A 15,871-nucleotide genomic window follows, 5' to 3' on the forward strand; every position below is an offset into this window, starting at 1 on the left:
GACTGCATATGATGGAGTCTTATAGTCTTACCATTACAATGTAAGTAACTTTTGTTTTGCAGTGACACTATATATATACATATAAGACTGCCTGTATTGCTGTATTTCAGAAACATCCATGAACAGAATATCAACAGTAGCGTTGACATCGACTCATCAGCTGTAGACTTTGAAATCAAGCAGAAGGACGGGACCCCTGTCTCCAGCTCCGCCGCTGTGTCTTTAGATGACCAGCTCACCTTTGAGTTTGTCGGTAAAACACAACAATGGGCTAACCTTTGAGTAAAACACAATAAGGGCTCACCTTTGAGTTTGTTGGTAAAACACAATAATGGGCTTACCTTTGAGTTTGTTGGTAAAACACAATAAGGGCTCAACTTTCAGTTTGTTGATAAAACACAATACTGGGTTCACAATTGAGTCTGTTGGTAATACACAATAATGGCTCAACGTTGAGTTTGTTGGTAAGACACAATAACAAACAATAATGGGCTTACCTTTGAGTAAAACACAATAATGGGCTCACGTTTGAGTTTGTAGGTAGACCACAAATGGGTTCACCTTTGAGTTTGTTAATAAAACAGAGTAATGGACCCAACTATTTAAGTTTGTTGGTAAAACACAATAATGGTCTTACCTTTGAGTTTGTTGATAAAACACAATAATGGACTCACCTTTGATTTTGTTGGTCCAGTGTCCGAGATATCTTTGCAATTTTATTTCACAGGGAAACAAACGTGCAGCTACAGATACTACCCGCGTAAGTCCAGACAATCGAAACCTAGCGCCGTGCTCGCAGACACAGATCTAGACACCTGCAGGGCAGCTTGTTCCAGCGATCCCACCTGTGTCTCCTTTCAATTCTATGTACTTGCGAAAAATGACGTGGTGCAATGCACGAAGTTCAAGAAACCGGCTGACTTATTAATCGACTTTTATACGGACCATTATGAAAAAAATTGTACTATAGGTTGGTACCGCTCTTTGATAATGTGAGCACTGTTTAAAGTAACAGACCCAAGTGATTTAAACACTATGACACATTTTTGACTATTAGGTCCATGTTTGATAATTGAAATCGGACGTTAATTAGATTTTATTGTTTAGATTATACATTTCTGTAAATCCGAGTGTTTCTGGTCATCCTAGTGTTTCTGATATTACAAAATGTATTATTTTATATTTAAAAAAAAACAAAACCGTCACGTACCTCGGGCACGTAACGGTTATAAAGACGAGCTCTAATCTGAGATATGTTAAAGGATATTTTCCGGTTTCAACATCACAGATGCAACTTTATCCAAATGCGTTACAGGTTAGTAGATTTAATACCAGTGGAAGTTTACACAAAAAGTGTCAAATTCCAAACAAAGAACTGATTTTATAAATGTCAAGTGATAACATTTTGACTGCATTTAAAAGTTTCAGCATTTAATCATCTCCGTTTTATCAATAAATGCATAATTATGATTACATGTGTAAAATGTCAGTGACGTCGCTTACCGGTAAATAGTTGATATATATTGGATTTAAATATCAAGTATGGGATAACTCTATGGTATTTGAGAATTTCTGGATGACGTTCCAATGATCAATTAGGGGATAGCATCACTGTGTTTCGTTGTTAACAATAAAGATTTATCACAACATTTGGATTTGGATTTGCCAATATCTGTGATTCCATGATTATTTTTGTTTCCAGGCAGTAACCCATGCTCGTACGTAGAGTATCCTGACAAAGAAGGTCCTCGTGGTGAACAGATAGTAGACGTACAAGATCTCACTGAATGCAAGGCCAAGTGTGACACTGATTCCAATTGTACTTCATTTGACTTCCACGTGGCAGACATATTTGTAAAATGCCACTTATACACCAAACCAGTTGTTGACGGCTTGTTTGACTGCAAAATGCACTATTATACGTCCGAGTGTTCAGGTAAGTTAGCTCGTGTGTCCTCTCCTTACTTTGATAAAAGCTTTGATTTTGAAACCTGCTTCAAGTACAGCAGACGAGTTGTGGATGGCTTGTTTGGCATCTTTAAGAACCATTATACGAAATAATGTTTAGGCGAGTTAGCTCGTGTGTGTTATCCTTAGTTTGACACCCAGTAGCCGATGTAGTTTTCGTGCTTTGGTGTTGTTAAACATCCATTCATTCACGCATTCATTCATTTATTCATTCGTATGTCCTCTGGCACTTTTCGGTTTATATGTTTGACAAAAAAAAAAGCTACTGGCCGAACTTAGGCAGGGATTTCTCTGTCCAGAACCGTGGGTTAGTATTTATATTTAGTTGTTAGCGGTTAGCGGTTACCGAGAGATATGACGGTATAGTGGCCGTACACCACCTACCCATTGAACCCAGTACGTACCAGCCTTACCCAATGGTTTGGTTATTACATGACCGAGGCCATTCTGATGTATTATTCATCGGGTATTGGAGGTCAAACATTTGGTAATTCTAACATATAATCTTACACAGGAAACACGATACATATTTCCCGTAGTAACAAGGGATCTTTTATATGCACCATCCAAAAAGACAGGATAGCACTGACTACGGCCTTTGATATATCAATGTGCTCTACTGGTATCGTTAAACAAAACAAAACGTGATATACCAGTCGTGGTGTTTGGCCTTTTTATGTTTACATGTGAGAACAGGGCTAGAGTGCACTTACTATTACAAACTGTCAATTTCGAAAATACCCGACGGCTAAACGGTCGGGAGATACATGATAGTTGTGGTCGCAGTACTCATGACGGGTGCACCAGTTAGGCAGGATATGCTCACATTTCGCGAACGCATATAGCTTCACTGTTTTGACGGTGATCATAAGTGCATGTCTTCACAACTATAGTTTTGTTCTTCAGTGCGCTCTGTTCGGTGCTATGTTTGATTTAATAAACTATTCTGGGAGTGGCAGTCCTCTTTGAGCGGTGCAGGAAGGATGTATTGTCCAGTAAAGGATCTGCTCGGGAGTGGCTTTCCATTGGTAGAGGCACTTGTTATAGTTTCTTGTGATCAACCACAAGTTTGCCAATTGCCCATTCGACTTTGCGTTATTAAGAAATACGTTTTGACAATACATAGTGGATTTGTCGATCAGATTTAACAGTGTAAAAAAAGCCCCACAGATTGAATCCTATGACCAAAAGCAAACCAGGCAATCCCTGGTCTGACTGAACTAGATTCACCTCTTCGTTAGCTAAAGATGATTTCTGGGTGCATCGTCAGAATTGAAAATACTGACAACAGGTTGAATGGAAGGAAGGAAGGGATGTTTTATTTGATCCAGCACTCAACACATTTTAATTACAGTTATATGGTGCCGGAGAGACTGAATATGTTGAATGTGTTAAGATTATGTATCTGGTTTTGGCTTCATACACAATAAATATAACATAGCATTGGGATTATTCCAGCGTTATTGTAAGACGATGGAGAATGGAATACTGACATCATTCAAATTCAAAATTAGATATATCATTCCAATGCTACACCATATTAAAACAAAACTAATCTACTAACTTTGACCCCTGTCAAAATAATTCTATGAGAAGACAACGCAGTTTACATGTCGGTATGTTTTTATTTGTTATAATTTTAAACAAAATATTAAGTTTAAGTTTTAAAATATATAAAAAGTATCTTTGTCAAATATATCATATCATAACATTACCGTTGGATATATTATATGTATTGTGTACGAAGCCAAAACAAGGGTGCGATCGTGATTGTAGATTGCTTCGTCGAACGGTTGTAAGTTTTAAGATTCATATCACGCCTCGCAATTTTTCACTTACAGTTTTGAATTTTAACATTTGATCTATGGGCGTAACATTTTCACTGAGAGTGGCAACTATAAATTAGTGTCTAATATCAAACTTACGATCCCCATACGTTCTAAATAAGTCCATATTCAGTAAAGTAATCGATTTCTGAGGGGTTCGTTTTAGGGTTATATATATTATTATTACATTTTCAGTGCAATCAAAGTATGTGATATTTTTCAGATCACCTACTTTAGGAATTTAATAAGTTTGCAAACTAGATGTAAATTAATCGAGGTCACGGCACTAGGTACATTGACATTTAAGCAAACGTACTAGGGTGACACTCCATAATTGACATATATATTCATAGTCATCAAATAAAAACATTTCAATAGCAATTTTACACTGTCCAGCGTTCAGAAAACAAATCACATTTTCCCCTAGTTTATTTTGATGTAAGGACATCCAAAATGACGTCATTCGAGTTTGACGTCATTCCCATTCAAAAAGACAGCGTGACACATATTCTTACGGCATTTGAATTTCGCGTAATGGCTAACTGGAATTAAAGTTGCGAATATAGTTTACAGAAATAGTTTGTATTAAGCTTGGGACTATATGATAAAGAGAATATTGCCAGAGGCTCGCATAATAGATAACTGGGATAAAGTTATGTTCTGTTCTGTCCCGGTAGTACTGCCTAGTGACCCTTCCTTGCACAATATGGAGGGGGAGGGGGGGGGGGTTCTGTCAGTCATAGTGGTACCACCCCACACCATATCCGAGCCACCGCCAAATCTGTCATGAAATCGCATTGTGATGTTACACAGGGACTCATGACAGTTGACCAGCGACGAATACCCCAGTTCTGACACTCCTTACACCATTCACGTCTCTGGGCAATGTGACGATTTGTCAAGGTAGGCACAGCCCGGGGCCGTCGAGCATGAAGATTGGTTGCATGAAGACGATTTCTAATCGTCTGATCCGTAACTCGGACACTAGTAGCCTGATAAAGGTTTGTTGGTACCTGTTCCATAGTCTGCTAATCACTGACATCGAAACATTGAAAGTGTTGGCCACTTCACGCTGACTTCCGCCCATTTGCAACATGTTAGTAGCCCGTAGACGCTTATCGCGTTGCATACGCTGCATCGCAAATTTAAAAAATAAAAATGACTAAACACAAAACAATAACAACTGCATGATCAACGGAATGAAAAAGATTGACAGAAAGAATGTTCCATAGTGATTAATCAACCTTCCTAGAAATTTTCAAAATCGAGAATGACACCCCACGCACGCGTACGGGGCAACTGCGTGATGCACGTGCAAACTATGGAATGTGTTTCGGTGTGTTGATAAACAGACCTGAACGTTCTTTACTAGGATGAGTGTGGTGAAAACGTATGTTCGGTCTAATAGTTGATATTAACATTAATATTTCAGGTTCCCCTACTTTTTTGAAGAGTATATATATATAATGGATTCTCTGTGATGTACAATGGCCTGTAACGTAATAAACACACGGGGAGTGGCAGTGATTGATTAACTAATATATTGTTATCATTTGAATGACAATTTTACAGCATTTCGAGTAGAGTCGTGTACGGCATCTAACGGTCAAACGGGTCAAGACCAGGATACTCTGAAGCTCATTGACCACAGGTTGGTAATAATGATTTTATTTTTAATAGTATTCCTTAGTAATCCTATTCCTATTGCAGACACTGGATATTATGAATTTAAGTGTAGATGCAGTGTCTACAATATATATACATACATTGTTGCGGGCGATTCGGTGCTATAGGTTCGAGGCCCAGCAACGAAATGGGATAATTTGTGAGGCCAGAAAATATTTAATAATCCCCGTTAATATCTATGTATGTAACAATCAACTTCGACATACATGCAATATATAGACATTCATACATCAATACAATTATACATACAATTACAATGTGTGTGTGTGTGTGTGTGTGTGTGTGTGTGTGTGTGTGTGTGTGTGTATTGATGTATGAATATATATATATAGTGTATGTATGTCGAGGTTGACTATCTATCTATATTCGATTCGGGTATTTTAAACTAGATTGTCGATAAACATAATTTTATATCATTTGTTTGAGTACAGTAAATGCAAATAACATAGTTTTGTGATAACTATACAAAGTTTTATATTTATGAATTAGAGTTTAGAAACGCTTTTTGAATGTGACAGAATGTAGCTAGCATCTTACAAAGAATGACATCATGTATCATGTATGACGTCATACTGCAAAAACCAACCATGCTAGGTTGACGATACTCGATTTTGAAACACAAAAATGGGGAAAATAATGATTTTTTTTCCGACTATTCTTGTAGGATTGTAGGATACATAAAATAACCAGTTACTTCCTTAAGATATCAGCTTTATCCTTGTCAGGTCGAATTGCGAATGTTGCTCGGTAGAGCTTCGCAGGATCCACCATTCTACCACACGCAGGATAAAACCGATATCTTAAGGCAGTAACCAGATACTCTCTCTCTCTCTCTCTCTCTCTCTCTCTCTCTCTCTCTCTCTCTCTCTCTCTCTCTCTCTCAGAGACACACACACACACATGCGCAATCGAACTAACACATACAAACACACATTAACATTAATACGTACGTACGCGTGCGCGAACGCACACACACACACACACACACACACACACACACACACACACAGACACACACACAAACATACAAAGACATACATATTTGACTTCCAATGTTTTGGGTTTTTTTGTTTGTTTGTGCTGTTTTGGGGGTTTTTTTTGGAGGGAGGGTTTTGGTGGGGGGTGGGGGTGGGCTTTTTATCTTCTGGTACGTTGTTATTTTCATTCACCCAGAGAGACATAAGGTAGTGACACGGTTGCGGAGCTTCAACTCCATACATACAGTTGTTCTAAAACTCTAAAACAAAACACAAAGTCAATACAGTTGGTGGGCGGGACGTAGCCCAGTGGTAAAGCGTTCGCTTGATGCGCGGTCGGTCTGGGATCGATCCCCGTCAGTTGACCCATTGGGTTATTTCTCGCTCCAGCCAGTGCACCACGACTGCTATATCAAAGGCCGTGGTATGTGTTATCCTGTCTGTGGGATGGCGCATATAAAAGATCCCTTGCTGCTAATCGAAAAAGATTAGCCCATGAAGTGGCGACAGCGGGTTTCCTCTCTCTATATCTGTGTGGTCCTTAACCATATGTCCGACGCCATATAACTGTAAATAAAATGTCTTGAGTGTGTCGTTAAATAAAACATTTCCTTCCTTCAATACAGTTGAAAAAATTATACACAACATACTGAATATTTAATTAAAATTGTAAATGTCTTTTGTTCTAGTGGTATCGTTAAACAAAACAAACTAACCAGATCTTTTCTATTGCTTTCTGTCCAGCTGCCCTTCGGGTGAGGTGGGAAAACTGATGGAACAAGCTCCAACCAAAGTGAATGACACCACGGTTACATTCAAACTGCACCCATTCAAGTTCAATAAGGTCAACGCCATCACAGTAACCTGCACGGTCAAAGTGTGCCCCGCGGGAACTGCCGCGGAGTGTGAAGCAGTAAGTTCAGTAACGTGCATATAATAGAGCCTTTGCTGCTAACCATTTGCCTCGCAGTGTGAAGCAATAAGTTCAGTAAAGTGCAAATAAAAGAGTCCTTGCTGCTAACCTTTTAAGAGTTGCTTATCGGGTGCAGCTTTATTCAGGGCCCTTTAGCTCCCTGTTTCTCTTATTTTTGTCAAATAAATAATTATGAATATACATGAAATAGTATTGATTAATTGTGGGGGTAATAGATGTTGTTGGTCTAATAATTAATCTACTCGACCCACCGATCCTACCTTCTTTGTAATTTGTTGGCGGGGGTTAAGCAACTAATGCCTTAATGTTTTCTTTGTACAATGTATAGTGTAAGGAGTCGTGGCTATTAATGCTATAGAACTACATTCCATAAAAGTAGTGTGTGTGTGTGTGTGTGTGTGTGTGTGTGTGTGTGTGTGTGTGCGTGTGTGTGTGTGCGTGTGTATTCAATAACTTAGCTATCAATTAATCAAGACACTAGACTGACTATCTGTTTCAAATATGGAAATCCATTATATTAATTATTTACGCAAAATGTCTTCTTGTAGCTTAACTGCAGTAGCCAGCCTAATCGGAAACGAAGATCGACGGAAATCTCCGATGAAACCGTTAGAAAGACTTTCATCATCCTGGATCCAAATCTCCAGTTGACAAGTGAGTTGTATGATTTTCTTTTAGAATGTCTTTTTACAAAACAGTAGGTGACATGAGTAGGTTGATAACTGAATAGTTTGATTTTCTTTTACAGTGTCTATATGCTGGGTTTACTTGAATACCTAGTGTTGGACTGGCAGTCCTCTTTGAGCTTTGCAGGAATGATGTATTGTCTAGTAAATAATCTCCTTGAGGGTGGCTCTCCCTCCCACAGATGAGGAATAAACCATTATTTTACCCAAATACCCATGGGGTTTTTTCCTTGTGCAGAGATAAGGTTTCGGTCATCATAACGGTCTTGTCGTTCAGGGGCCTAATTCACAAAGCTCTCTTAGTCTCTGCTAGACAACAAAGCATCCTATTTGCAAGTATTTTTGCATTGCACTGCAATATCGCAAAGTTGCCAGAGTTTAGTGAATTGTGCCCCAGATCTCTAAAGACAAAGGGTGTCTTGAGTAGGTTGGCAAGAGAGTAGTGTGATTCTTTTGAAATGTCTCGCTATAAATTATTTAGTATTATCTCGTAATGTTGGTAAGTAAAAACGTTGATGTCAATTTTAGTGTGTCACTCTTTAAATAAGTGAGTAGATGGAGATTATTTTAGTATGTTTTGAAAATATGTGAGAAGGTTCACCGAAAATTACTGATTATTGTTTACATTAATCAGTTTAATCATGTTCATCTAGAAATAAGTTAATATTAATTTATTTCATCGTCTTCCTCTGGACATAAATTAATAGACTGATGTCAAACTATTTTAACACAACTTTTAATAAAATAATAATTTAAATATTTTATAGGACCCCATGACTCTTCGAAGGAATCCTCTGTTTCTGTGGATGACGTCACAACCCCGATTGTGGCTGGTGTTGCCATGGTGATAATTCTGCTGCTTGCCATCAGCATTGTGGTCTTGTTGGTTGTCAAGAAGAAAAGGATCCAACGGGAAGTCTCAGGAAGATGGTGTGAACAAGCAAACCATTTAATCACTAATCAGAGAAATGAGAAACACGTCTGATTGTCGCAGAAGACAGATTAAAGAACAGCGCTAGGTTAAACATATAAGACTGTATTTAGAGGATTTTCCTAAATATATATTTGGTTTGCATTCGTTCCACCGCTTTTTGCTATCAAATCCTTGTAAGTCAAAATTTTTTAACGGATATAAAATATATATATTTATGTGAAAAGATTTCAAGTAAGAATCGAATGATGATGCTTGAAAACCTCAAAGTAAAACCAGCGACTACGTATAGGAGCTGTTGAACCTTTTTCTGATATTAATATTGAAAATATTGTTTGACAAAATGTACATTTAAAAATTACGTAAGACAATTACTTTCATTTCATTGAACGTTGTTGGGTGGGGTATGTACATGACACTGTTGACAGGCGTGGCCAAATTTTGCTTGGTTTCATGACACCACTAGAGCAAATTGATTTATTAATCGTCAGAATTGGATGTTAAACATTTGATGATTCTGATATTTAGTAATCCTGACCTTTAGTCTTCAATGGAATCTCGCTATATTTTTCCATTAGCATGAAGGACATTTTCATACGCACTTTCCCAAAGGCAGGACAACACATACCACGGTATTTGTTATTACTTGTGAGGTTTGAATAAACACAGAACATGGACTTTTGTAACCGTGAATATTTACTTCTTTTTGTCAAGTACATGAAACAAACATAACATCATGACATCTTCCAACGCCTCTGCCATGGACCTGATCAACTTAATTAATTTTCGATCTACAAAATCTTGACTTACAGGGTTTTATAATAGCACCAATTTTATTTTATGTAGTTCTTAATCCAGAATTTATAACACTTTTTATGTAACTAATTTCAATAAATAGTTCAGCTTTCGGATTTTGTGTTGTTCTGTTCACTCTGAATTATAAGGCACTTCACTTTGATTTAGCTCCGCTGTGACATTCGTCAACGGAGCTTTTCTAGTACCGATTTGTCCGTCGTCCGCCCGTCAGTCAACGTTGCCTTTGAAGTCTGTTTTCTTCTAGGATTTTCATTGGATTAGTCTGAAACTTGGTACAATGATCTATTGTGGCCTATTCAAGAATTGATAATTTTTTATTAAATACAAATTGACGATTGACGATTTGAATCTATCTTCTCATAGAGTGTTGATTGGATTGTTTTGAAACTTGGTACAATGATACTTCCGTGCAGTCTCTATAAACTGGTACACATTCTAGATTTTTGAATTTTGAAGAAACAAAAACGTTATCGAAAATTTGAACGTCTATCTTCTAATACATTTATGATGGCATAGTTATGAAACTTGGTACTGAGGCTTTCTCTAGAAACTAATAGATATTTTGGAAATTTAGAATTTCTGATTTTTTATTATATTTCTCAGGGTCAGTCTTCAAAATCTGACTGAATTTTTATTACATAAAAACATAAAAACTTAACATTGAGAATGTGAAAGTCCATCTTCTTCTAGAGTTTTGATTGGATTGTTTTGAATCTTGGCACAATGATACTCCGGTGCAGTCTCTACATACTGGTTTGTCCTGGATTGTCCCGAATCTCCGTACTATCATTCTAAGATGTAGTCTTCATAAACTAATATTTGGATATTTGAAGAAAAACAAAATTGAAAATTTACAAGTCTACATTCTATTACAGTTATGATCGCATAGTTATTAAACTTGGTATGAAACTTGGTATTGAGGCTTTCTGAAAAAAACTAACAGATATTTTGGAAATTTTGAACTTCTGATTTTTTATTATATTTCTCAAGGACAGTCTTCAAAACCTGACTGTGCTATATTTGAATTAGTGAATTGTTATTAAATATAAAACTTTAAAACAGAAATTTAACACGGGAAATTGAATAGTTTAAAAACACAATACAATGATTCTCAGGAGCAGTCTTCACAAACTAACAGGAGGATATTTCAGAATTTTATACAAATTTAACATTGAATATTTAAATATCTGCTTTCACCCAGAGATTTCATTGGATAGGTATCAAATTAGGTGCATGTATTCTCAGTGGCAGTCTACACAAGCTAATAGATATTTCAGACATTTTCAATTTGTGATATGTTTAAATTAAAATTTTAAAATTAAAAGAGAAATTTGACATTTAAAATTTGAAAAGTCGTTCTTCTAGAGTTTTCATTGGACTATTCTAAAACTAAGTATAATGTTTGTCGGGGAAGTTTCACAAACTAAGAAACAGATATTTTGAATTAATGAATTGTTATTAAATACAAAACATTTAACTAGAAATTTAACATTTAAAATTTAGAACACGACCTTCTCCTATAGTTTTGATCAGATAGTTCGGAAACCTTTCATGACACTTATAACTCTGGGACAATTATATCTACAATCAAATGGAGAATAATTTTAGAATTTTCGATTTGTAAAAAAAACAACACCATGTATTCAGTTTTAAAACTTTAATTAGAAATATATCATTGACAATTTGAGTGGACGGAAAAAATGCCTCATTGCAAAGACTGTAGCTCTGTCAACAAACATAAAAACAACTATTAGCAAGCAATTAAACCAAATTCGTGGTGTTCAACAATGGACTAAATATCAGTCCCCAAAACTGTATAAACAACTGTCCATTATATTTTCATATTTCAGTCATACCGTGCCTTTTTCGGGGGTGGCATTTTAATTTTATCTATCTGTGATATCTGTATTTTTTGCAGAGTTCTTTATGCTGTGTTTTAATTTAATTGTTGGAATAGCCCATAGCCGATGTATTTTTCGTGCTAGGGTGTCATTAAACATCTATTTTATTATTATTATTATTACTATTATTATTATTTTATTATCTTCAGGGGTGGCGATACAAATGTTACGTGTGCTGCTTTTACAGTGCAATTTAAAAAAACAAAAGACTCAATAGCTTGAGGCATTGTGAAGAAAAACACATCTGAAAAACTATATGTGGGACAGACAGACAGACACAGACAGAAGGACGGACATGGTTGGACTAATAAATCAATAGTGGTATCATTAAAGAAAACAACTTTAACTTTTTTTTGCTTGAAAAATACTCGTAAGGGTTGGGGTCATGTTTAAAGGATGTTAGTCAAAATATCTGCAAATCATTGTCTTTCTTAAAAGATAATTGTTTTTGGTCTTCTCTATAACATATATTTCCATTTTAAGTAGTCCAGCCTTAAACAGTCATCCATTAACTAATCTTTTTCGTGTTAAAATATTGACTTTCACCTGTTTTACTATTCATTAAAAAGACCCCATCTGATGCATTTAAAACTTTAAATATAATAATGAAACGGGGGAACATTTTGTTTTTAAAACTTTGATTAGCGACAGATATCGGTTGAAAATTGAGTAGTATGTACTATTTATTAAAAATTTGGAATTGCATAGCAAGCTCTGGAATTCCCTAAAAACATTGTTTAAAAGTAAAAACAATAGTTTAAGATTGCTTTGAATATTTTTTGTTCAGTGGTTCTGATGACATTTACGGACAGTGTCATGTGTGTTACTTTATGTCACGTGTGTTACCATTAACTCAGACTTCGATTCCAGAGTGACTATGAATAACTATCAGTTATTCTAACGTGGTACATGTATCTTTCCCTCTATGGACACACTTTGACATCAGCTTGTTATCTGTGAACACTTTACAGAGTTTTTGAATGAAATCCATGACACTTCATAACTTTGTCAAGGGCAGGATTTAGCTCAGTCGGTTGAGGGTCGAACCACCTCGGTGGATCCATTCAGCTAAATAGTTTTTTGGTCATTCCAACCAGTGCACCACAACTGGACAAATGCCGTGATATACGCTTTTCTCTCTGTGGGGAAAGTGCATATAAAAGATCCCTTGCTGCATTAGGAAAAATGTACTGGGTTTCCTCTGATGACTACGAGTCAGAATTACAAACTGTTTGACATCCAATAGCCGATGATTAATTAATCAATGTGCTCCAGTGGTGTTGTTAAACAGAACAAACTTTAACTTTTTTCACAACTTTTTACGATTTCACGTCACGTGTGTTACCGACCCTTTTGGGACTTCCCTGCACAACCCCTCACCAATTTCTAATACGTCGGTGATATGTAACAAGGTAGCCGGTATACGTTATCATAAATCACACAAGAGCACCTTGACGTACAACAGTTATTCAATAGAGGGTGATAGACATGTCTGAATGACACGTGTGTTACCGTGGAATTGTCCATTTTCTTATTTTTGTGATTTTCTTAAACAAAAATGTTAAATTTAAATAGAAATTTGACATTCTTCTAGAGTTTTGATTCGACTGTTTTAAAACTAAATATAAAGATGATCGGGGAAATCTTCACAAACTAAGAAACTTTTATTTTGAATTTGTGAATTGTTATACCTCGCTATGTGGTTTAGTTAAACTAGTATAACTAAACCAGTTGAGCTGTAAGTGTGAACGCAAACTGTGTTAGTTAAACTAGTATAAGTCGGATGTGACAGTCACGTCACAATCAGAATAAGCAATACGTGCGTTAGCAACGACCTAGCTCGAGTCACCTCAAGCCCTCCCCTTATTGATATTGATATGTAGGCGAAGGCTAGAAGAAACTCCATGTAATGCTTTGGCAATCGTCGGCAACGAAATGGTCTAAAATACAATTTGTTTCTAAATTGATGCCACAGAGCTTTAGTTTGATTATTCTCGAGTTCAGTCATTAAATTAAACTTACATGCTGTTAACCAGTACCAACACTAAAGGATGAAACCTGACGCCCCTATACATGTAGCGTTGATACTTGCTGACAAGAAGTAAGTTTAATGTCATGACTGGACTTCAGAATAATTAAACTAATTCTCTGTGACATCAGATTCAGGACAAAATGTATATTTTAGACAGTAGCCAGCGACCATTTGGTTGTCGACGATTGCCAAAACATTGCACAGAGTTTCCTCTGGTCTTCCCCTACATATCAATGTCATTAAGGGGAGGGGTGGAGGTGACTCGAGGTAGCAGCGACCAAACAGGCTCGTAGTCTATTGTTGGTATGATCTCTTGCAAAAGGGCGGATATCAAAACACCGCCCGCCTTATACTGGTATAGCTATCACATGTTCATTTCCAACAAAAAAAATTGTTTTAGCTAAACCAGTATAGTTAAACCAGTATAATTAAACCAGTTTAACTTGTGTAAGTGTGAACAGTGCTATGTTTGAATATGCAGACGGATGTTCATATAATGATATCTCAAGCATGGTACTGGACATATTTTACAGATATATTGCTCAAATTATTTTCATGGCGAAGTGCCTTCTGTTATCAAGGAACATGACGATATGAAATTATTTAATTGCATTCTAACTTATATATGGTTAGATATCATTCTGATCACACCGTGTTGCGGTATCTATGCATAAGTCAACGTATGAATAACACTTGCTATCCGTTACAATAACTGAAGACACAGTATATATTAAAACTTGTAATATACGAAATAAAATACCATAGGCGACAATGTTTAACATGTATGGTTAAAATATTATATGCAGCCGGCCTCGGTGGTGTCGTGGTTATCCCATTGGACTTCAGGCTGGTAGGTACTGGGTTCGTATCCCACCTGAGGCAATGGTGGATTTTGCATGACAGTACCGGCTCCAACCCAGAGTGAGTGCACCGCTAGGCTCATTGAGTAGGTGTAAGGCCACATACACAGTTTCACACACTTCACACGTGCGATTATGGGTGTGTCTCCCGAGTGTATAACCCCACATGGGCGATCATTATCCGGCATGCACTGCAGGTTCCATGTATCCCGGGCTCGGGTTATACCGAGATAGCTCAACGGACAGCAAACGTGGAGCACGGACCTGTCAAGTAGTCCAATACCGAAATGGAAATACTGCGGCTTCACCATTCATCTCATCATCATCCACATTTTTTAACGTCCAATTTTTTTTCTTTGTCTCTATGTTAAATGCTTGTGGCGTTTTACCCCCCCCCCCCCCCCCCCCAACTATATGCAATATATCAACCAAATTATGACACATAAATATGAATACTCCAACCCCTTCCCCAAAGTATTAACTGAAGAAAGTGGAACCTTTCATGGCTCATGTTCGATATAGCCAGATGTTTTCACAACATCCCTAGTTTGCACAAAACTATAGTATATAGTTTTACAGGTACCCCATGCATGTTTCAAGCACAAAGGTGTTAGATACAGGGATACTATTATCCTGTTCAATTATTTAGACCCAAAGTTTTTTCCAAATGTTACGTTTATTTCCTATTCGATATTTGTTTTCTTTGCATTTACATAAGATTAACGTGGCTTTAAGGGAGGAATGTGGAATCAACATATCCATATCAAGAACACTCCATGACCTCGATTTTAAATACCAACATATGTCTACAACCGGAAAAGTGATTTTTGAGGACGCCAATATATCAGACAGGAGACTGTCCTATCTCCATGAAATATCCAGTTTACGAGAACAGGGGTATTTAATAGTGTATCAAGATGAGACCTGGGTGAATGTCAACCACACAACATCCCACCACTGGACAGATATCCACCCGGGCACAAGTACCGCCAATCACCTGCCGAAATCAGACGCTGCTGATCGAGTTCCTAAACTCTGTTCGGTGACTGGGAAGGGAAAAAGACTTATTATTTGTCATGCTGGCTGCGATAAATATGGATTGATAGATGGCTGTGAATTGATCTTTGAGGCTAAAAAAACAGACGGAGACTATCATGGTGAGATGAATCATGATAATTTCATCAAATGGTTTGAAGAACAACTTATGCCTTCTCTACCAGAACCTTCTGTTATCGTCATGGATAACGCAAGCTA

At 36.9% G+C, this 15,871-nt stretch overlaps 1 protein-coding gene across 1 annotated transcript in view; it reads left to right on the plus strand.

Moving 5' to 3' along the window:
- Positions 1 to 9,915, plus strand: part of LOC121389820 — an 11,939-nt gene extending 2,024 nt beyond the window's left edge. Inside the window, exons 2-8 of the mRNA XM_041521469.1 lie at positions 63 to 253; positions 728 to 970; positions 1,703 to 1,936; positions 5,367 to 5,445; positions 7,202 to 7,370; positions 7,940 to 8,045; positions 8,845 to 9,915. Coding sequence (XP_041377403.1) covers positions 63 to 253; positions 728 to 970; positions 1,703 to 1,936; positions 5,367 to 5,445; positions 7,202 to 7,370; positions 7,940 to 8,045; positions 8,845 to 9,062 — 1,240 coding nt within the window. The 3' untranslated portion in view covers positions 9,063 to 9,915. The remainder of the gene's footprint in view (positions 1 to 62; positions 254 to 727; positions 971 to 1,702; positions 1,937 to 5,366; positions 5,446 to 7,201; positions 7,371 to 7,939; positions 8,046 to 8,844) is intronic.
- Positions 9,916 to 15,871: the final 5,956 nt, after the last annotated feature.

This window comes from Gigantopelta aegis, chromosome 15 (assembly GCF_016097555.1).
Source record: "Gigantopelta aegis isolate Gae_Host chromosome 15, Gae_host_genome, whole genome shotgun sequence".
NCBI classification, from domain to species: Eukaryota; Metazoa; Mollusca; class Gastropoda; order Neomphalida; family Peltospiridae; genus Gigantopelta; species Gigantopelta aegis.